Below are 23,071 nucleotides of genomic sequence, written 5' to 3'. Positions count from 1 at the left end.
CTAATATCTGTGTTGTACCGCTCCCCCCTCACCTTAAGTCCATGGCCCCTTGTCCTACGTGTCTCTATTATAGGAAATAGCTTACCTCTGTTTACTCTATCTATACCCTTCATAATCTTATATACCTCTATTAGATCCCCCCTCAGTCAGCTTCTTTCAAGGGAAAAGAGCCCCAATTTCTTCAATCTTTCCTCATACCCCAGTCCTTCCATACCAGGCAACATCCTGGTAAACCTCCTCTGCACTCTCTCCAGAGTCTCCACGTCCTTCCGGTAGTAAGGCGACCAGAACTGTATGCAGTACTCCAAATGCGGCCGAACCAATGTTCTGTACAACTGCAACATTAGACTTCAGCTCTTATATTCTATACCCCTTCCTATAAAGGATAACATACCATAGGCTTTCTTCACCACACTCTCCACTTGCACTGCCACCTTCAAAGACTTATGCACTTGCACCCCCGGGTCTCGCTGCGACTCTATACTCCTTACGGGCTTACCCTTTATCATATAACTTCCCCCTACATTATTCCGGCCAAAATGCATCACCTCACATTTATCCAGATTAAACTCCATTTGCCATGTATCTGCCCAATCAACCAGCCTATCAATATCCTGCTGTATATATCCTGTGAATATAATCCTAACCGACTTAGTCTCTCCTCATATGACAGACCTGCCATTCCAGGAATCAGCCTTGGTAAACCTTCGCTGCACTCCCTCTATAGCAAGAACATGCTATGAGATCCCTTCTCACTCTTCTAAACGTAACAGAATTGGACACAGCGAGGTCTCACGCGATGTGTAATCCGGGAATCTATTTCAGTTATGCTGGAGGAGGAATGAACATTGGCCGATGTTTTATTGGACCTTTCACACCCACCTGAGAGGGCTCAGCATTTAGTACATCATCTGAAATCAGCACCTCTGGCAGTGCCGCACTCCTTCCTTGCTGCACTGTAGTCATGGTAGACAGAGCAGTCTGCGGTAGACAGAGGGGAACCGGTGGATGTGGTGTTTTTAGATCTCCAAAAGGCGTTTGATAAGGTGCCTCATAAAAGGTTGCCACAGAAGGTTAGGGTGCATGGAGTTGGGGGTAAGGTGTTAGCTTGGATAGAGGATTGGTTGTCTAATAGGAAGCAGAGAGTTGGAATCAATGGGTGCTATTCTGGTTGGTGGCTGGTGACTAGTGGAGTGCCGCAGGGATCGGTGCTGGGGTCTCAACTATTTACCATTTATAAAGATGATCTGGAGGAGGGGGCTGAGTGTAGGGTAACGAAATTTGCTGATGACACGAAGATGAGTGGAAAAGCAAATTGAGTGGAGGGTGTGGAAAGTCTGCAGAGGGATCTGGATAGGCTGAGCGAGTGGGCGAGGACCTGGCAGATGGAGTATAATGTTAGCAAGAGTGAGGTTATCCACGTTGGCAGAAATAATAGTAGGAGGAATTATTATTTAAAAGGCGAAAAGCTGCAGTGTGACCTGGGGGTCCTTGTGCATGAGTTGCAAAAACCCAGTCTGCAGGTGCAGCAGGTGATCAAGAAGGCGAATGAAATGTTGGCCTTTATAGCGAGGGGGATAGAATATAAAAGCAGGGAGGTCTTGCTGCAACTGTACAGGGTACTGGTGAGGCCGCAGCTGGAGTACTGTGTGCAGTTTTGGTCGCTACACTTGTGGAAGGATATATTGGCCTTGGAGGGAGTGCAGAGGAGGTTCACTAGGCTGATACCGGAGATGAGGGGGTTGGACTATGAAGAGAGACCAAATAGACTGGGTCTGTACTCGCTGGAGTTTAGAAGGATGACGGGGGATCTTATAGAGACGTATAAAATAACGAAGGGGATGGATAGGGTAGAGGTAGAGAGATTCTTCCCACTTAGAAAGGATAGCAGGACTAGAGGGCACAGCCTCAAGATAAGGTGGGGGGGGGAGCAGTTTAGATCGGAGTTGAGGAGGAACTTCTTCACTCAAAGGGTGGTGAATCTCTGGAATTCTCTGCCTGTTGAAGTAGTGGAGGCTACCTCGCTAAATATATTTAAGACACGGTAGATAGGTTTTTGATAGACAAGGGAATTAAGGGTTATGGGGAGAAAGCGGGAAAGTGGAACTGATCCACTTCAGATCAGCCATGATCTTATTGAATGGCGGGGCAGGCTCGAAGGGCTAGATGGCCTACTCCTGCTCCTATTTCTTATGTTCTTATGGTTAAGAACTCCATTTTAAAACAAGCCCACAGGATGCTGGGTTTTAAAAAGACACAGAGTGCAACAGCAAGCACGTTACATTAAACCTTTAAAACCCACTGATTAAGACTGAGCTAGCACCTTGTGCCCAATTCCAGATGCTGCATTTTAGGAAAGGTAAACTTGGGTTAGATGGATTGGCAATACTAAACGAGCGGAATGACGAAGAGGGTTGGTGTAGACTCGATGGGATGAATGGCCTCTTTCTGCATTGTAGATTCTCTGGTTATATCAGTGTTCACAGTGTTAAGAAGCTCGAGGAATCTGCACGTTCTCCCCGTTTCTGCATGGGTTTCCTCCGGGTGCTCTGGTTTCCTCCCACAGTCCGAAAGACGTGCTGATTAGGTGCTAAATTCTCCCTCAGTGTAACCCGACTAGGAGATTTTCACAGTAACTTCATTGCAGTATTAATGTAAGCCTTACTTGTGACACAAATAAATAAACTTAAACTTAAATCAAACCAAATGAAAAACGTTTCCATCTCTGCTGCACCGTTGGATGTACGTCTGGGGTAGTGTATAAATCCACAATCTCCCAACTCAGGGACAAGCTTGACGGCCAACGGATGTGTGCAGCAGCACCGACAGGGCACTGTCAGAGCAGCTAACAGTGCAATGAACTGCTCTTAGTGCGACTCTGTTCAATTCGGTCGTAGACTCAGTAATTACCTCCCCCCTCCCCCCCAACACATCTCAATCAATTCTACTCCGTTTACTGACAGAACATTAGTCGTTCCTCATTTCACTCGGTGTTTCCTAACCTTCTCGGTGATGCCGTTGAACTTTGCCAGGATGTTGAAGAGTGGGACCTGGGGAATGATCAGTTGCTCCTTCTCGTCCTTGTACAGAGGGGCCGTGGGGAGGTCGAGTGTCAGGTATAGGAATGTGGATTCAGTCATCGACTCTTTGAACTCCTCCATTTCCAGCAATTGCTCCTTCTCCTCCGGTGTCTACATTCAGGAGATAAAACCCATTAAGATGGGAAAGCTTTCAAATACAAACGGGATGAAAGTGTTTGAGGATCAGGGCAGCTGATGAATCACTGCACTGACTGCATTATCACAGGCTTAACAGTCACAGGTGGACCCTTTAACCCAGCTGTCAGGCAAGGTGACAAGACGCAAAACTCAGCTCAACAGTGTCCTCACCAACACCCAACCATCAACTCACATCCAGTGTAGAGGGAGCTTTACTCTGTATCTAACCCCATGCTGTACCTGTCCTGGGAGTGTTTGATAGGGGACAGTGTAGAGGGAGCTTTTCTCTGTATCTAACCCCGTGCTATACCTGTCCTGGTAGTGTTTGATGGGGGACAGTGTAGAGGGAGCTTTACTCTGTATCTAACCCCGTGCTGTACCTGTCCTGGTAGTGTTTGATGGGGGACAGTGTAGAGGGAGCTTTACTCTGTATCTAACCCCGTGCTGTACCTGTCCTGGTAGTGTTTGATGGGGACAGTGTAGAGGGAGCTTTACTCTGTATCTAACCCCGTGCTGTACCTGTCCTGGTAGTGTTTGATGGGGGACAGTGTAGAGGGAGCTTTACTCTGTATCTAACCCCGTGCTGTACCTGTCCTGGTAGTGTTTGATGGGGGACAGTGTAGAGGGAGCTTTACTCTGTATCTAACCCCGTGCTATACCTGTCCTGGGAGTGTTTGATGGGGGACAGTGTAGAGGGAGCTTTACTCTGTATCTAACCCCGTGCTGTACCTGTCCTGGTAGTGTTTGATGGGGGACAGTGTAGAGGGAGCTTTTCTCTGTATCTAACCCCGTGCTATACCTGTCCTGGGAGTGTTTGATGGGGGGACAGTGTAGAGGGAGCTTTTCTCTGTATCTAACCCCGTGCTGTACCTGTCCTGGTAGTGTTTGATGGGGGACAGTGTAGAGGGAGCTTTACTCTGTATCTAACCCCGTGCTGTACCTGTCCTGGTAGTGTTTGATGGGGGACAGTGTAGAGGGAGCTTTACTCTGTATCTAACCCCGTGCTATACCTGTCCTGGGAGTGTTTGATGGGGGACAGTGTAGAGGGAGCTTTACTCTGTATCTAACCCCGTGCTGTACCTGTCCTGGTAGTGTTTGATGGGGGACAGTGTAGAGGGAGCTTTTCTCTGTATCTAACCCCGTGCTATACCTGTCCTGGGAGTGTTTGATGGGGGGACAGTGTAGAGGGAGCTTTTCTCTGTATCTAACCCCGTGCTGTACCTGTTCACTGTGTGGAATATACGAAACTAACAGGAGCTGTACTGACTGAGATTGCTGCCACCTTGTGGTTAGATGAGTAAGTACATAGGTTGGACTAAAACCTGGTGTTGTCAGACTTTTTACTAAGTACATTTAAACAGGTTCAATCCAATGGTTACTATAATGTGATCTCACAGCTCTGCACTCGGCTAATCCTCTCGGCTGGAGGATGCCTGAGCCGCACCTTTCACAAGTCAGGAATCCCGACCTGCCCCTTTCCGCTGACCAGAGAAAAGAAACCACAACGGGATAAATGGCCAAAAACAAAAAAAGCAGCAATGATAATCGCGAAGGGAACTCACCAGGTCTGGTGGAGGCAGCTTTTTGGTGAATATCCGCATAGATCCCTGGAACACACTGTTGATGATGGCTGAACCAGCATGGCGGAACCATTCCACATGGAATAAAGGGGAGAATAAGATTAGAATCACCATGGATTTGTTGTGGTAATTATACAGGGCCATGGTGAGGCCACACCTGGAGTATTGTGTGCAGTTTTAGTCACCTTTTCTGAGGAAGAATGTTCTTGCTGTGGAGGGAGTGTAGCGAAGGTTTACCAGGCTGATTCCGGGGATGGCGGGACTGATGTATGAGGAGAGATTGACGAGGTTAGGGTTGTTTTCACTGGAGTTCAGACGAATGAGGAGGGGATCTCATAGAGACTTATACAATTCTAACAGGTCGAGACAGGGAAGATGCAGGGTAGATGTTCCCGATGGTAGGGGGAGTCCAGAACCAGGGGTCACAGTCTGAGGATTCAGGGTAGACCGTTTAGGACAGAGGTGAGGAGACATTTCTTCACCCGGTGAGCCTGTGGAATTCATTACCAGAGGAAGCAGATGATGCCAAAACATTGAATGTATTCAAGAGGCGGCTGGACATAGCACTTGGGGTGAACGGGATCAAAGGTTATGGGGAGAAAGCAGGATTAGGCTGTTGAGTTGGATGATCAGCCTTGATTGTGATGAACCACAGAACAGCCTCAAAGGGCCGAATGGCCTCCTCCTGCTCCTATCTTCTATGTTTCTATGTATCAGCTAGATTCCCAGTCCACTCACAGAAGATAAAAGCACCTCCACAGCATTCGTATCCCTGATTTGGACTGACACACCTTTGGATAACAAGCTGGCCCCTTTCCCTGTAATAAAAATCTGACGTTCCTCCCCCCTCCTCCCCAACACCCGCAAACTCAAAGACCCCTGACCATTGGTGTGGGATAATTCCATTATCTCCAGTCTGTGTTTGGTCTCCCCATGGGAGATCCCTGTGTGAAATTCACCTCCCGAACAGTGAAGTGTCAGAGGAAAAGCACAGCTCAAGTGACCGTCAGAGTGCTTGCTCCCTTGTGCTACTTACTTTTCTTCTTCTTATTCCCTCCTAATGCCATGTGGAGTGCATTCAGGAACCAAGACAGGAAATCCACAGCGTCACCTGTAACGGCAGATAAATATTCCATACAGCCATCACACAGCATAGACCTATGTGGCGCTTAACAGGTCCTTTGGCCCATCGAGTCTGCACTGACACGTTAGAAACACCTGACCTCCAACATAGCCCCATCTGCCAGCACTTGGCCCACAGCCCTGAATGTAATGGTGCATTCCTTCCTTGTTATACTGCACTCATTGTTAAGGGTTCAATTTTTTTATAAAGGCTACAGGATGCTGGGTTTTAAAAAGATACAGAGTACAACAGCAAGCACGTTACATTAAATCTTTAAAACTCACTAATTAAGACTGAGCCAGCACCTTGTGCCCAATTCTGGATGCTGCATTTTAGGAAAGCTGTCAGGGTCTTAGAGGATCCAGAGGAAAGTTACAGATTGACACCAAATTAACGGCAAAAAAAACCTGGGGCCAAATTGTGAGTTTACTTTTTCAAGCATGACAAGTTGTTGTGAATGTAGCCCAGTCCATCACACAAACCAGCCTCCCATCCACTGACTCCATCTACAATTCTCACTGCCTCGGGAAAAGCAGCGCATAATTAAGAATCCCACGCACCCCGGACATTCTCTCTTCTACCTTCTTCTGTCTGGAAAAAGATACAAAAGTCTGAGGTCAGGTACAACCAACTCAAGAACAGCTTCTTCCCTGCTGCCATCAGACTTTTGAATGGACCTACCTTGCACTAAGTTGACCTTTCTCTGCACCTTAGTTATGACTCTAACACTACATGCTGCACTCTCTCAGAGAATCATGGATTCATACAGCACAGAACAGGCTCTTCAGCCCATTGGGTCTGCACTGACACATTAGAAAAACCTGAACTCCCACATAATCCCATCTGCCAGCACTTGGCCCACAGCCCTGAATGTTATGATGTGCCAAGTACTCATCCAGGTATTTTTCAAAGGAGGTTCCGGTACTCCGTGAGAGAATTTAGCATGGCCAATGCATCTAACCAGCACATCTTTCGGACTGTGGGAGGAAACCGGAGCACCCAGAGGAAACACACGCAGACACGGGGAGAACGTGCAGACTCCGCATAGACAGTGGCTCAAAACCAGGAATCAAACCCGGGTCCCTGGTGCTGTGAGGCTGTAATGCTAACACTGTGCCACCCCAGGTTAAAATACAAAGTTACGACTCTGAAGGTAATGGCTTCTAGGCCAGAGTTCATTCAAATTTCCCAGAGGACCAGGCCCAGGAACCTTTCCCACCATTCAGTCAACAATTCAGAATGATCAATGTCCCTCAGGTGAAGCTTGGTCAGCCTCCCGTACACAAGTTGCCAAGCTGCTGTGAGTAGGTTTGTTTGGCTCACTCACTCACCTTGCTTGGTAATCTGGAAACGTTTCTTGCTGCACAGGACGACAGCCTGCAGCATCTCGTGCGGAGAAACGTGAGCCTTGAAGTTCCTGGGGTTGCGCAGTTTCCTCATCAGCTCCCCGAATCTCTGCACCAACAGGAACATGATATCTCCTGGAGGCCGCTTGATATCCTTGTAGTTCTCCTCCTCCAAGAAATAGTTGCGTAGCGGAGGCACATTCGACAGGGCCTAGAAGGAGAAGCAGACACGGGCATGTTAGGCAGGGGGATGGGACAAGCGTTACAGTGTCGGCAACAGAAGCAGGGACAAGTGAAGGTGGTCCAGATCAATCAACGCAGGCCAGATATCAAATCAGAAATCATTTACAAAGAACAACACAGCATGGGAAACAGGCCCTTCGGCCCAACGAGCCCGCGCCGCCATCTTAAAAGCATTTTCCTAGCCCTACCTTGACCCGTGTGTATGCACATGGTACCCCCATTGGAAACCAGATTCAGGGGAGAATAGTTTAGGGACAATTTGTTACACCAATCAGCCTAAGAGCACATCTTTGGGGTGTGGGAGGAAACCGGAGCACCCGGAGGAAACCCACGCAACCACAGGGAGAATGCGCAAACTCCCACAGACACTGGCCGAAATCCATGTATCTGCACAGCTAGCAGTGATAGTTACTGAGCTGTTGTGGTGTCCATCTGCTGGTCCAGTTTTAAGTGCACACAACGACGCGAAATACTAGGCCACTCTCGATACATCCAAGAGCAGCCCACACACAACCCACCGTGTGCGTGCCCCTCGTCAGACAACAAGGTGGACCGACGCACCTGCGGATTAAAAGAGACAAAACATCAACATGCAGCATTATATTTCCAGTATCGTCCCAAGGCTCTGACCCTTTTTAAAATGCCTCCTATAACCCTCCATCCCTGTTTCACTCGTGCCTATCTAAGTAATACTTAAATAAGTCCAGCGTGCCTGCCTCCACCACCTTACTTGGTAGCGCATTCCATACCCCCACGACCCTCTGTGTGAAAAACCTCTCTCTAGTATCCAAATTATACTTCTCCCCCCTCACCCTTAGCTCGTGACCCCTCATGATATTTGTCTCCAATCTAGGAAGAAGCACTGTTGACTCTATCTATACCCTTCATTATTTTATACACCTCTATCAGATCCCCCCTTGATCTCCGTCTTTCTAAGGAAAAGAGCCCTAGTTTACCCCATCTTTCCTCATAACCCAGTCCTTCCATACCAGGCAGCATCCTGGTAAACCTCCTCTGCACTCTCTCCAAGGTCTCCACGTCCTTCCGGTAGTAAGGTGACCAGAACCGGACGGAGTACTCCAAATGCGGTGTAACCAACGTTCTGTACAACTGAAGCATTAGACGACAGCTCTTATACTCGATACCCCTTCCTATCAGGGCTAGCATTCCGTAAGCTTTCTTCGCAACCTTCTCCACCTGGGTTGCCACCTTCAGAGACTTGTGCACTTGCACTCCCAGGTCCCTCTGCATTTCTATACTCTTAATTGGTCTACCTTTTATCATGTAACTCCTCCCTGCATTATTCCTTCCAAAATCAGGATTAATCAGGATTAAATTCCATCTGCCATCTATCTGCCCAATATAACAGACTATCTATATTCTGCTGTGTAGCCTGACAATCCTCCTCGCTATCCGCCAATCCTGCCATCTTGGTGACATCTGCAAACTTGCTGATCACACCACGTACACCCTCTTCCAAGTCATTTATATATATTATGAAGAGAAGAGGTCCCAGTACTGAGCCCTGCGGCACACCACTGGTGACAGACCTCCAGCTAGAAAAGGACCCTTTCATTACTACTCTCTGTCTCCTGTTGCCCAGCCAGTTTCCAATCCATCTAGATACCTGTCCCTGTATCCCATGTGCCTTAACCTTTTCTACCAGCCTACCGTGAGGGACTTTGTCAAACGCCTTACTGAAATCCATATAGATGGCATCAACGGCTCGTCCATCGTCAACAGTTTTTGTCACCTCCTCAAAAAATTTCACCAGATTCGTAAGGCAAGACCTCCCCTGAACAAAGCCATGCTGCGTATCCCTAATCAGATCGCAACGCTCCAAATGCTTATACATCCTATCCCTAAGAATCCTCTCCAACAACTTGCCTACCACTGACGTCAAACTCACCGGCCTATAGTTACCCGGGTTATCCCTACTGCCCTTTTTAAACAGCAGTACCACATTAGCTATCCTCCAGTCCTCTGGGACCTCACCTGTGTCCAAAGAAGAGACAAAGATTTGCGTCAGAGGCCCAGCAATTTCATCTCTCACCTCCCTAAGCAGCCTGGGATAAATGCCATCAGGCCCTGGAGCTTTATCAGTTTTTATGCTACCTAAAAAACCTAACACTTCCTCCCTCGTGATGGATATTTTCTTCAACTGGTCTACAGCTCCCTCCAAGACATTACAAGACACCAAGCCCCTCTTCCTTCGTGAATACTGACACAAAGTATTCATTCAGGATCTCCGCCATTCCCTCAGACTCTAAGCACAATTCCCCTCCTTTGTCCCTAAGGGGACCTATTTTCCCTCTAACCACCCTCTTGTTCCTAATATAAGAGTAAAACGCCTTTGGATTTTCCTTAATCCTATCAGCCAAAACAATTTCATGACCCCTTTTCGCCCTTCTAACTCCCCTTTTGAGCTCCCTCCTGCTCTCTCTATATTCCTCCAGCGCTCTCTCCGTTCCCAGTTGCTTAGACCTAACATATGCCTCTCTCTTCTTCCTGACCAAGTCCTCAATATCCCCTGTAATCCACGGCTCTCTAATCCTACCTTTCCCATCCTTCCTCTTTACCGACACATGTCTTTCCTGCAACATTCTTAGTTTGCCCTTGAAAGCCTCCCACTTGCCAACCGTGGACTTACCCGCTAACAACCTCTCCCAAACAGTGTCCTTCAGCTCCTTCCTAATCCGGCTATAGCTCACCTTCCCCTTTGACAGCACTCATCCTTTTCCATTTTTATCCTAAAGTAGACAGACTTGTGGTCACTGTTAGCCACATGTTTGCCTACTGCAACCTCAACCACCTGTTCTCAATGCTTTCACACAGTACCATTCACAATCTGGTGGACTGGTGCGACAACAATAATCTCTCCCTCAATGTCAGTAAAACGAAGGAGGTTGCCATTGACTTCAGGAAGTGTAGAGGGGAACTTGCCCCAGTCTACGTCAATCGAGACAAAGTGCAAATGGTCAAGAGCTTCCAGTTTCTAGGTGTCCAGATCACCAATGACCTGTCCTGGTCTCTCCCTCTCTCTCTTCTCCTACCCCCCTCCTCCCCCCCAACCCCCACAACACTGACACTAGTTAAGAAAGCCCACCAATGCGTCTACTTTCTCAGGAAGCTAAGGAAATTTGGCATGTCCACTACGACTCTCACAAATTTTTACAGACGCATCATAGAAAGCATCCTTTCCAGATGTATCACAGCTTGCTATGGCTCCATCAAGGTAAATAAATCCCTGGGACCTGAAGAAATGTATCCCAGGACATTGTGGAAGGCTAGGGAGGAAATTGCGGGTCCACTAGCAGAGATATTTGAATCATCAATAGTCACGGGTGAGGTGCCTGAAGATTGGAGAGTGGCAAATGTTGTGTCTTTGTTTGAAACTGGTTGCAGAGAAAAACCTGGGTAGTACAGGCCAGAAAGCCACATCGGTAGTGGGCAAGTTTTTGGAAGGTATTTTGAGACACATTTAGGACTGATTAGGGGCAGTCAGTATGGCTTTGAGAGTGGAAAATCATGTCTCAGGAATTTGATTAAGTTTTTTGAAGCGGTAACCAAGAAGATAGGTGAGGACAGTGCAGTTGACGTTGTCTATGTGGACTTTAGCAAGACCTTTGACAAGGTACCGCATGGTAGGTTGTTGCATTAGGTTAACTCTCAGGGGATCCAGGGTGAGGTAGCTAAATGGATACAAAATTGAGAGTAGTTGTAGACAGCTGTTTTTCCAAATGGAGGCCTGTGACCAGCGATATGCCTCAGGGATCAATACTGGGTCCACTGTTATTTGTCATTTACATTAATGATCTGGATGAGAATATAGAGGGCATGGTTAGTAAGTTTGCAGATGACATCAAGATTGAAGGCATAGTGGACAGTGAAGAAGTTATCTCAGATTGCAACGGGATCTTGATCAATTGAACCAGTGGGCTGACGAACGGCAGTTGGAGGTTAATTTCGCTAAGTGCAACATGACTGAACCAGGGCAGGATTTACTCAGTTAATAGTAGGGCATTGGCGAGAGTTACAGAATAAAGAGATCTAAGGGTACAGGTTCATAGCTCCTTGAAAGTGGAGTCCAGGTGGACAGAGTGGTGAAGAAGGCATTCAGGATGCTTGGTTTCATCAGTCAGTACGTTGAATACAGGAGTTGGGACGTCTTGTTGAACTTGTACAAGACATTGGTAAGGCCACACTTGGAATACTGTGTACAGTTCTGGTCAGCCCATTATAGAAAATATACTATTAAACTAGAAACAGTGCAGAAAAGATTTACTAGAATGCTACCGGGACTTGAGGGTTTGAGTTATAAAAAGAGGCTGGATAGACTGGGACTGTTTACCCTGGAGCGTAGGAGGCTGAGGGGTGATCTTATAGCGGTCTATAAAATAATGAGGGGCACAGATCAGCTAGATAGTCAACATCTTTTCCCAAAGGTAGGGGAGTCTAAAACTAGAGGGCATAGGTTTAAGGTGAGAGGGGAGAGATACAAAAGTGTCCAGAGGGGCAATTTATTCACACAGAGAGTGGTGAGTATCTGGAACAAGCTGCCAGAGGTAGAAGTAGAGGCAGGCACAGTTTTGTCTTTTAAAAAGCAGTTAGACAGTCACATGGTTAGGATGGGTATAGAGGGATATGGGCCAAATGTGAGCAATTGGGATTATCTTACAGGTTTAAAAAAAGGGTGGTATGGACAAGTTGGGCCGAAGGGCCTGTTTCCATGCTGTAAATCTCTATGACTCCTGCTCTGACCAAGACCACAAGAAACTACTAAGGGTCATATCTTGAGCCCAATTCTATATGCTGCATTTTAGGAAAGCTGTCAGGGTCTTAGAGGACCCAGAGGAAAGTTACAGATTGACACCAAATTAACTGGCAAAAACAAAACCTGGGGCCAAATTGTGGGTTTACTTTTTAAAACAAAGCCCAGTCCATCACGCAAACCAGCCTCCCACCCACTGACTTTGTCTACAGTTCCTGCTGCCTTGGAAAAGCAGCCAGTATAATCAAGGACCCTACACACCCCAGACATTCTCTCTTCCACCTTCTTCCATCAGGAAAAAGATACAAAAGTCTGAGGTCACATACCAACCGATTCAAGAACAGCTTCTTCCCTGCTGCCATCATACTTTTGAATCAAGCTACCTTATAGCTGATCTTTGTCTACACCCTACTACGACTGTAACACTATATTCTGCACCCTCTTCTTTCCTTCTGAGTACAGTATGCTTTGTCTGTACAGCGCACAAGAATACTTTTCACTGTATCCCAATACATATGACAATAACAAATCAAACAACACTTTTCACTGTATCCCAATACATATGACAATAACAAATCAAACAATACTTTTCACTGTATCCCAATACATATGACAAGAATAAGTCAAACAATACTTTTCACTGTATCCCAATACATTTGACAATAATAAATCAAACAATACTTTTCACTGTATCCCAATACACGTGACAATAATAAATCAAATAACACTTTTCACTGTGTCCCAATACATGTGACAATAATAAATCAAATTAATAAATTCTGTATCTAGTCTGGATTGCTGTGTTTAGAGTTGCTTACCTGTAGCACAACGTTAGCATAGTCATTGGCCTTGATGTTGTTGAGCCCTACAATTCCCGGCAGGTAGGTGGTCCCATCGTATGCCCGTGAAAGCTTGGACTGTTTGTCCAGGTTGGCAATGTGTAGCTTTGTGAAGGTTGGCTTCAGGACATACTGGAACATAAAGGACAGTGTGGAACATCTCATTACTCCTACAACACATCAAACTCAATGAGAAACACAGGAACCAAAAGAGAAAATGCTGGAAAATCTCAGCAGGTCTGGCAGCATCTGTAAGGAGAGAAAACAGTTGACGTTTCGAGTCCGGATGATCCTTTGTCAAAGCTAAGAGGCGTAGAAAGTGGGAGATATTCATTCTGCAGGGTGAAGAAATGAAAGATGACTCATCTTTCATTCCCTCAATCTGCAGTATAAATATCTCCCACTTCCCACAAAGACAAGGGGAAAAGCTGCTAAAGGCAGATCATAAAGAGAATAAAAGGTGTGGATGGTCAAACGGCAGGGAAGCTGAAATCAGAGGGTAAACTGTGACAGATGAAGATGTAGTGGGGGGGGAGAGCGATGGATGGGAGAAAGGTAAAATTGAGATAAAGGGGGAAAGGAGAAGCAAAGGGGGAGAAAAGGTAAGAAAGGGAGATAAAACAGGGGGAAAGAGTGGGGGAAGAGAAATAAAGAAAGACAATAAAGACATGAAAAGTTTAAAAAAAATAATGAAAAGGGATGGAGGTGGGGTAGAGTTAATCATCTGAAGTTGTTGAATTCGATGTCGAGATCAGAGGCTGTAAAGTGCCTAGCTGGAAGATGAGATGTTGTCCCTTCAGTTTGCGTTGAACTTCACTGGAACAGCAGGCTAAGAACAGACATGTGGGCACGGGAGCAGGCTCATGTGTTAAATAGCAAGCAAAGGGAAGGTCAGGGTCCTGACTGCGCACAGACCGAAGGTGCTCAGCAAAGTGATCACCCAACATGCTTCAACAACATTGAGAAGGACGGCAATACACAGGGATAACATTCATGATCCCTCTAAATAAAAACAGCAAATAACTGGGAAGGCACTGAACTGCCCAGAACATTGGAGCCACGTGCTTACCGTGATGTCCTCGAGAGAGGAGTCGATGATCTCGTAGTTGTCTGGTAGGCAGTAAAACTTGAGCGTGTGCAGATTCAGAAAGACGTGGTGCCCGACCTGAACACTGTGAATGTTGGCGTACGACTTCAGGCCCCGCCCTGAGTGAGGCAAAACCAATCACAGTCAGAGCTGCGTCCATGTTGAGGTGACAGGCTCTTGTGAAGGGTGTGCTGTGACAGGTACCGGCCTCACCCGTACAACCACCAGAAATCAAGTCTCAACAACAACCCTGACTGCTTTGGAGACTGGGACAAAAGCATCAGACACTCCAACCACCAGCGCCGCCCTCACAAGATCCTCCAAATATGCTTGATCCAACAGCAGCCTCCTTTCCCAGCCAACACAGAAATCCCGATGGTACAGGAGGTGTCCATTCAGCCCACTGCGTCTACACTAACTCTTACCCAGGGTTAGCCTGTAACCCCACATATTTACCTGTTAATCCCCGAACATATGTATCTTTGGACACTAAGGAGCAATTTAGCATGGCCAATCCAACTAACCTGCACATCTTGGGACACTAAGGTGCAATTTAGCATGGCCAATCCAACTAACCTGCACATCTTGGGACATTAAGGTGCAATTTAGCATGGCCAATCCAACTAACCTGCACATCTTGGGACACTAAGGTGCGATTTAGCATGGCCAATCCACCTAATCTACACACAGGGAAAATCCATGCAGATAAGGGAGAAAGTGCAGACTCCACACAAGACAGTGACCTGAGGCTGGAATCGAACCTGGGTCTGTGGTGCTGTGAGGCAGCAGCGCTAACCACTGTAATACCTGACACCAGACTCTCAAAGCAACTGCTTTATTCAGAGCTGGAAGTTAGACTCCCAGGACACATTGAGAGATTTTGTCGGGAACATGCAGAGAGGGAGTCTCGGAGGAAATGTGGAAACCTCCAAATGATCCATCTATCTCCCTCACCACCCCCTCCCCCATTCCCCAACCCCACACAAGGTAGAGTCTGCAAATCATGCACTGGACTTATCAGAGTCCACCAAACCAGATGGGAAGCCAGTCATCCTCGACAGCAAGTCTTTGAGGTCGTGACGGGAAGAAAGCGAGGTCGGCTTTGAGTCATGAAACATCCACCTGTGAAACCATTAGAGGCTCAGAGCAACCTTACCTTGAAAGTATTTGCCACACACCAGGCAAGCGTAAACGTTGATGTGAGAGAGGGAGACTGAGCAGAGCTTCTCAAAGTCAAAATCCAGCACGCTCCTGTTGACAGAAATACAAGAAGTGCCTGTCAGCTCTGAGCAGCACAGACTCATTCACACAGCTGTCAGCACAGATCCCTGTCCCAGTGAGCCCACACACTGATAAAGGATAAACCTCCTCCAGTTACTGCAGCAATCTGTGTCACAGTACATGTTCACTTTAACAAAGAATCACGAAAAGCTACCTCCTTCCAGCATTGTCCGTATAAAATCTAACGGGCCCCTAACTCCCGCTGCAGTGGGAATTGTGTGGAATTTATCTCCACTCATAGTTACTTACCCAGAAATCCAACCACTCCCATCTTGTCCGATCTTCCAATGCAGACCGGGTGAGGGAAGTAATGTTTATTTATTAGTGTCACAAGTCAGCTTACATTAACACCGCAATGAAGTTACTGTGAAAGTCTCCTAGTCGCCACACTCCAGTACGTGTTTGGGTACACTGAGGCAGAATTTACCTTTCGGACCACGGGAGGAAACCCACGCAAATCCGGGGGTGAATGTGCAGACTCCGCACAGACAGTGACCAGAGCTGGGAATTGAACACAGATCCCTGATGCTGTCAGGCAGCAATGCTAACCACTGTGTCACTGTGGATAGGATTTTGGGGTGAACAGGTCAGGGATTGGAGGGGAGAGGAGGTCAAATTATGCCTGGGAAGTTGGATTGAGCCTGGGAGGGGACAGGTTGGGTTCTGGGTCAGACCTGGGAGAAGGGGTTTGGGCTAGAAGGGAGTCCCAATTGGGGGGTGGGGCAGGCACGTGGGAATCCAGTGAGGGGGTTGGGGACCTTGTGGCAGTCCACTGGGGGAATCAGAAGAGGTCAGTGCCATATTCATAGAGAAGCTGGAGATGGTTTAATTTGTAATTGGGTAACTATTGCTGCAACATAGTTACTGTGATTTAATTTGCTTTTCAAATGGCTCCCAATACAGGGTAAATTGTCCAACAGCAAAACTGAAGTAACTTGGTAATTGCCAGGCAAGCCTAAGCTGGGAATGTCTGGAAGTTGCATCCCACACATAACTTCAGGGTTACAGTTAGGTGGATTGGCCATGCTAAACGGTCCCTTAGTGTCCAAAGATATGTAGGTTAGGTGGATTGACCATGCTAAATTGCCCCTTAGTGTCCAAAGATACGTAGGTTAAGTGGATTAGCCATGGAAAATGCTTGGGTTATGGGGACAGGGCAAAGTGGGGGGGGGGGGGGAAGCCTGGGTGGGACTCTCTTCTGGGGGTGCTGGTAGAGATGGGTGGGGCTGAATGGCCTCTTTCTGCACTGTAGGGATTCCTTTGACTCTACAAGCTGCTTGCGTTTTCATAAATATTATCACAAGGCAGTCTGAGCTCCCACTTACCGATTGATAGTGTCTAGGTAGGGGCAGTGTCTGCTTCGGTCGTCCTCCTCTTCCTGCCAATGGGTCCTTGCTATTTTTGCAGCTGCTAGGTTAGAGAGAGAGAAAGAAAGGACATTGGGACATCTGGAGAGAAACATATCAAATGCATCAAATCAATTGTTCCCCCCCACCCCCTAGTGATGTCTCCGTGGTAACATCACAGCCAGTGTGTGAGCTCCCACCAGCAGTTGTGAGATTAGCTGATCTGCGGTGACAATGTTTAAGGGATTGATCTTGGCCAAGTGACTGAGATCACACTTAGAATCCCTGCAGTGCAGATGGAGGCTATCGAGTCTGCACTGACCACAATCCCAACCAGGTCCTATCCCCGCTTAGTTATCCTTACCTTAGTTAGAATCCCTCTAACCTATCACATCTTATGACATGAAGGGGTAGTTTAGCATGGCCAATCCACCTAACCCGCACATCTTTGGACTGTGGGAGGAAAGCGGAGCACCCGGAGGAAGCCCACGCAAACACAGGGAGAACGTGCAGTCTCCACACAAACAGTGACCCAAAGCCGGGAATCGAACCCGAGTGCCTGGCACTGTGAGGCAGCAGAGCTAACCATTTTGTTGAACAATTAGTGCCATGAGACTCTGTGTGCTCAGTATTGCACCGCCACTGACTCGTTTCCTGGACTGAGGGTTGAATGGAGGTTGAGTGTCATTGGAACACTCTGCTTACAGGGTGACAAATCCTCCAATCCATGGTCCCTATCAACTCAAACTTTACTTCCTGGCAGTATCTGGATGAACACAAACATTATATATACCTTTGCTCAAAACAGGCTGTAAGGGTAGGCCCCAGCACTGCAGCCTCTCAGCGTCAGGGACCCGGGTTTGATTCCCAGCTTCGGTCACTGTCTGTGTGGAGTTTCCATGTTCCCCCCATGTCTGTGTGGGTTTCCTCCGGGGACTCCGGCTTCCTCCCACAGTCCAAAGAGGTGCAGATGAGGTAGACTGGCCATGCTAAATTACCCCTTAGTGTCCAAAGACGTGTGGTTTAGGTGGATTGGCCATGCTAAATTGATTCTTAGTGTCGGGGGATTAGCAGGGTAAATTTGTTGGATTATGGGGATAGGGACTGGGTGGAATTGTTGTTGGTGCAGACTCAATGGTCCAAATGGCCTCTTTCTGCATTATAGGAATTCTATGATTCAATCACAAACCAGTCAGTGGTGGGCAACTTTCTGGAAATATTTATTCGGGATAGAATTAGTCGTCAAATGGAAAAATGTGGGTTGATTCAGTCGAGCAGCATGGATTTGTAAAGGAGAAATTGTGTTTAACGAACTTGCTGGAGACTTCTGAGAAGGTGCCACAAAGGGTCAATGAGGGTAATGCTGTGGATGTGGTGTATAGGGACTTTCAGAAAGCATTCGATACAATGCCTCACAACAGACGTGTGAGAAAGGTTGTAGTTCATGTAATAAAAGGGACAGTAGCAATGTGGATATAAAATTGGCTGAATAATAGGAAACAGAGAGTATTGGACGATGGATATTTTTCAGGCTGGAGGAACGTTTGGAGTGGTGTTCCCCAGGGGTCGGTGTTGGGGCCTGTGCTTTTCCTGATATATAGTAATGATCCAGATCTTGGTGAACAGGGGATAATTTCAAAGTTTGCAAATAACGCAAAACTTGGAAATATTGTAAACAGTGAAGAGGACAGTGCAGAACTTCACAAGGACACAAACATGCTGATGGAGCAGGCAGACAGGTGGCAGGTGTAACTCAATGTGGAGAAGAGTGAGGTGATGCATTTTGGTAGGAAGGAAATGGAGAGATAATATAAAACAAAGGTTAAAATTCTTAAGGAGGTGCAGCAACAGAGGGATCTGGGGGGAATTGTACTTAGATCATGTGAAGAGAGCAGTTAATAAAGCATCTAATATTCTGGACTTTATTAATAGGGGCACAGAGAGCAAGAGCAAGGAGGTTATGCGGAACTCAGACAAACACTAGTTAGACCTCAGCTGGAACACTACAATTCAAGGCGCCACACTACAGGAAGGAGGTGAACACATTGGAGAGAATGCTGAAGATTTGCTTTATTATTGTCACATGTATTGGGATAGTGAAAAGTATTGTTTGATTTATTGTCACATGTACTGGGATACAGTGAAAAGTATTGTTTGATTTATTATTGTCACATGTATCCGGATACAGTGAAAAGTATTGTTTGATTTATTATCACACATATTGGGATGCAATTGGCAGTATTGTTTGATTTATTGTCACATGTACTGGGATACAGGGAAAAGTATTGTTTGATTTATTATTGTCACGTATTGGGATACAGTGAAAAGTATTGTTTGCTTTATTATTGTCACATGTAATGGGGTACAGTGAAAAGTATTGTTTGCTTTATTATTGTCACATGTACTGGGCCACAGTGAAAAGTATTGTTTCCTGAGTGCTATACAAAGCATACTGTTCATAGAGAAGGAAAGAGGAGAGTGCAGAATTTGGTGTTACAGCCATAGCTAGGATGTAGAGAATGATCAACTTAATGCGAAGTAGATGCATTCAAATGTCTGATGGCAGCAGGGAAGGAGCTGTTCTTCAGTCGGTTGGTACGTGACCTCAGTCTTTTTTTTCCCCAATTGAAGAAGGTGGAAGAGAGAATGTCCAGGGTGTGTGGGGTCCTTGGTTATGCTGGCTGCTTTTCCCGAGGCAGTGAGGAGTATAGACAGAGTCAATGGATAGGAGACACAGGGATGAGAAATTTCAGTCGTGAGATAGACTGGAAGATTGGGACTGATCTCCTTGGAGAGAAGGCAGCTGGGAGGAGATTCAATAGAGGTGTTCAAAATCATGAGGGAGCTGGACAGAGTAGAGAGGAAGAAACTGTTCCCCCTCGTAACAGAATCGAGAACGAGAGGGCACAGATTTCAAGTGATTTACAAAAGAAACAAATGTGACGTGAAAAAAGTCTTTCACACAGCAAGTGGTTGGGATCTGGAACGTTCTGCCTAGAAGCGTGGTGTCATGAAGGCTGCCTTGGAGAACGTTTACCCAAAGATCAGAGGCCGAATGCCCGTGACCACTGAAGTGCTCATCAACAGGAAGGGAACAGCCTTGCCTGGTGATTGTCGAGCGGTGTTCATTCATCCGTTGTCGTAGCGTCTGCATGGTCTCCCCAATATACCATGCTTCGGGACATCCTTTCTTGTAGCATATCAGGTAGACAACATTGGCCGAGTTGCAAGAGTATGTACCGTATACCTGGTGGATGGTGTTCTCACGTGAGATGATAGCTTCCGTTTTGATGATCCAGCATGTCTTGCAGAGATTGCTATGGCAGAGTTGTGTGGTGATGTGGTCACTGTTCTCCGAAGGCTGGGTAGTTTGCTGCGGACAATGGTCTGTTTGAGGTTGTGCGGTTGTTGAAGGCAAGAAGTGGGGGTGTGGGGATGGCCCTGGCAAGATGTTCGTCTTCATCAACGAAGGCAAGGGAACATCAAGAATGTTCGCTTCCTGTTGACGAGCACTTCAGCGGTCATGGGCATTCGGTCTCTGATCTTCTGGTAAGCATTCTCCAAGGCGGCCTTCACGACACACGACAGCGCAGAGTCGCTGAGCAGAGACTGATAGCCAAGTTCCACACACGAGGACGGCCTCAACTAGGGTCTTGGGTTCATGTCACACTATCTGTAACCCCCATAATGACTTGCCTGCGCTTGCAAAATCTCACTAACTGTCCTGTCTGGAGACAATACACATCTCTTTCACCTGTGCCTAATGCTATCTCCGCTCATATTGTCTACACCTTCAAGACTTGATTACCTGTAAAGACTCACATTCTAATCAGTATTCTGTAAACTGAGTCTGTGCCTTTAAATGCCTTGTTTCTGATCAGAACTCTCCACTCGCCTGATGAAGGAACAGTGTTCCAAAAGCTTGTGGGTTTACTATCAAATAAACTGGTTGGACTATTAAACTGGTGTTGTGAGATTTCTTACTGTGTTTACCCCAGAGCAACGCCGGCATCTCCACATCTTGGAGGGCCAGCACGGACACGATGGGCCAAATGGCCTCTTTCTATGATAGTGACCATCTCTGCACTGCGCCTGCGCGCCGCTCGGCCCGGGAACTTTCTGGAAAAATCTCCGGGTCCCCGGGGCCGCTGGATGGAGGAGAGAGCCTGCCCGACGCCCACAGTTCCCGCTAGCGCCTACTAAGTGCCTCCCCCCCGTCCCCGTTAGGGGGTCCCGATACCAGTACCTGGCTCCAGCTCGGCCTCATCCCCGCTTTCTGCCTCCAGCTGCCGCTTTACCGCCGCCATCACTAACCAGACCGCTGGCTGGCTGTGCGCAGGCGCAGGGCCAACCGTCCAGCTATGCGCAAGCGCAAGCGCGGGACCCGCTGACTAGCCGGCTGTGCGCAGGCGCAAGCGTATGCGCGGTACCCGCTGACTAGTCGGCTGTGCGCAGGCGCGGAACCAACCGACCTGCTATGCGCAGGCGCGAGGCCTGCCGGCTGGCTGTGCCCACTAACTGGCCGACTGTGCGTAGGTGCGGGGAGTTCTGCCTCCACTGCACTTAACCCAGTCAACCCTCGCTGCAGATTGCTCTGTCACTTCCTCTTCTCGGCACTGGTTTCGCGCTCTTTCTCCCTCTGTGACTCCCTCCTGTCCTGCGTTGGGGTCGTTGTCTCGCTCCCTGTCCCTTTCCTCTGTCACTCTCTCTTCCCACCGCAGGTGTTGCTGTCTGTTATTCGCTCCTCCCACCGCAGGTGTCGCTATCTGTGCCCCTCTCGCTCTGTTACTCGCTCCTCCCACCGCTGGTGTCGCTGTCTCTCTCCCTCTTGCTCTGTCAGTCTCACCTGATGTAGAGATGCTGGGGTTGGACTGGGGTAAACACAGTGCAACAGTGTCTCACAACACCAGGTTAAAGTCCAACCAGTTTATTTGATAGTAAACCCACGAGCTTTCGGAAATGCTGTTCCTTTGTCAGGTGTGTCAGCCTCCCCTCCCACCGCTGGTGTTGTTGCCTCTGTTTCTGACTCTGTAACTTTCTAAATGCCTTTTAAAAGACAAAATTGTACCTGCCTCTCCTACTGCATCTGGCACCTCATTCCAGACACCACCCTCTGTGGGAAACATTGCCCCTTTAGGCACTTTTGTATCTCTACCCTCTCACCTTAAACCTATGCCCTCTAGTTTTAGACTCCTTTACCTTTGGGGGAAAAGATATTGACTATCTAACTGATCTGTGCCCCTCATTATTTTATAGACCTCTATAAGATCGCCCCTCAGCCTTCTATGCTCCAGAGGAAAAAGTCCCAGTCTATTCAGCCCCTCCTTATAACTCAAACCATCAAGTCCCGTTAGCATCCTAGCAAATCTTTTCTATACTCTTTTTCTGGTTTAATAATATCCTTTCTATAATAAGGTGACCAGAACCGTGCACGATATCCTATGTATGTACTGTCTACAAGATGCACTGCAGCAATTCATCAATGATCCAATTCACCAAAAGGTTGCTGCAAAAGGTTAGGGTGCATGGAATTGGGGGTGAGGTGTTAGCGTGGATAGAGGATTGGCTGTCTAATAGGAAGCAGAGAGTTGGTATCAATGGGTGGTATTGTGGTTGGCAGTTGGTGACTAGTGGCGTGCCACAGGGATCGGTGCTGAGGCCTCAACTGTTTACCATTTACATAGATGATCTGGAGGAGGGGGCTGAGTGTAGGGTGACGAAATTTGCTGATGACATGAAGCAAATTGCGTGGAGGGTGTGGAAAGTCTACAGAGGGATCTGGATAGGCTGAGCGAGTGGGTGAGGACCTGGCAGATGGAGCAAGTGTGAGGTTATCCACTTGGGTAGAAATAATAGTAGGAGGGATTATTAGTTAAAAGACGAAAAGCTGCAGCATGCTACGGTGCAGAGGGACCAGGGGGTCCTTGTGCACGAGTCGCAAAAACCCAATCTGCAGGTGCAGCAGGTGATCAAGAAGGTGAATGGAATGCTGGCCTTTATAGCGAGGGGGATAGAATATAAAAGCAGGGAGGTCTTGCTGTAACTGTACAGGGTACTGGTGAGGCTGCAGCTGGAATACTGTGTGCAGTTTTGATAGCTGCACTTGTGGAAGGATATATTGGCCTTGGAGGGAGTGCAGAGAAGGTTCACTAGGCTGATACCGGAGATGAGGGGGTTAGCCTATGAAGAGAGACTGAGTAGACTGGGTCGGTACTCGTTGGAGTTTAGAAGGCTGAG

General features: G+C 47.5%; 1 protein-coding gene across 1 annotated transcript in view; it reads right to left on the bottom strand.

The window, feature by feature from the left end:
* The window catches only part of usp39 (ubiquitin specific peptidase 39), a 28,678-nt gene extending 7,503 nt beyond the window's left edge, over positions 1–21,175 (bottom strand). Inside the window, exons 1-9 of the mRNA XM_080216936.1 lie at positions 21,081–21,175; positions 16,814–16,898; positions 15,364–15,458; positions 14,190–14,326; positions 13,100–13,252; positions 7,253–7,478; positions 5,835–5,909; positions 4,781–4,848; positions 3,003–3,191 (exon numbers count right to left, since the gene is read on the bottom strand). Coding sequence (XP_080073062.1) covers positions 3,003–3,191; positions 4,781–4,848; positions 5,835–5,909; positions 7,253–7,478; positions 13,100–13,252; positions 14,190–14,326; positions 15,364–15,458; positions 16,814–16,898; positions 21,081–21,141 — 1,089 coding nt within the window. The 5' untranslated portion in view covers positions 21,142–21,175. The remainder of the gene's footprint in view (positions 1–3,002; positions 3,192–4,780; positions 4,849–5,834; positions 5,910–7,252; positions 7,479–13,099; positions 13,253–14,189; positions 14,327–15,363; positions 15,459–16,813; positions 16,899–21,080) is intronic.
* Between the last annotated feature and the right edge of the window lie 1,896 nt (positions 21,176–23,071).

This window comes from Carcharhinus amblyrhynchos, chromosome 34 (assembly GCF_965287045.1).
Source record: "Carcharhinus amblyrhynchos chromosome 34, sCarAmb.v2.hapA, whole genome shotgun sequence".
In the NCBI taxonomy this organism is placed as follows: Eukaryota; Metazoa; Chordata; class Chondrichthyes; order Carcharhiniformes; family Carcharhinidae; genus Carcharhinus; species Carcharhinus amblyrhynchos.
The sequence above is the reverse complement of the archived record's forward strand: the minus strand, read 5'-3'. Positions and strand labels throughout refer to the sequence as shown.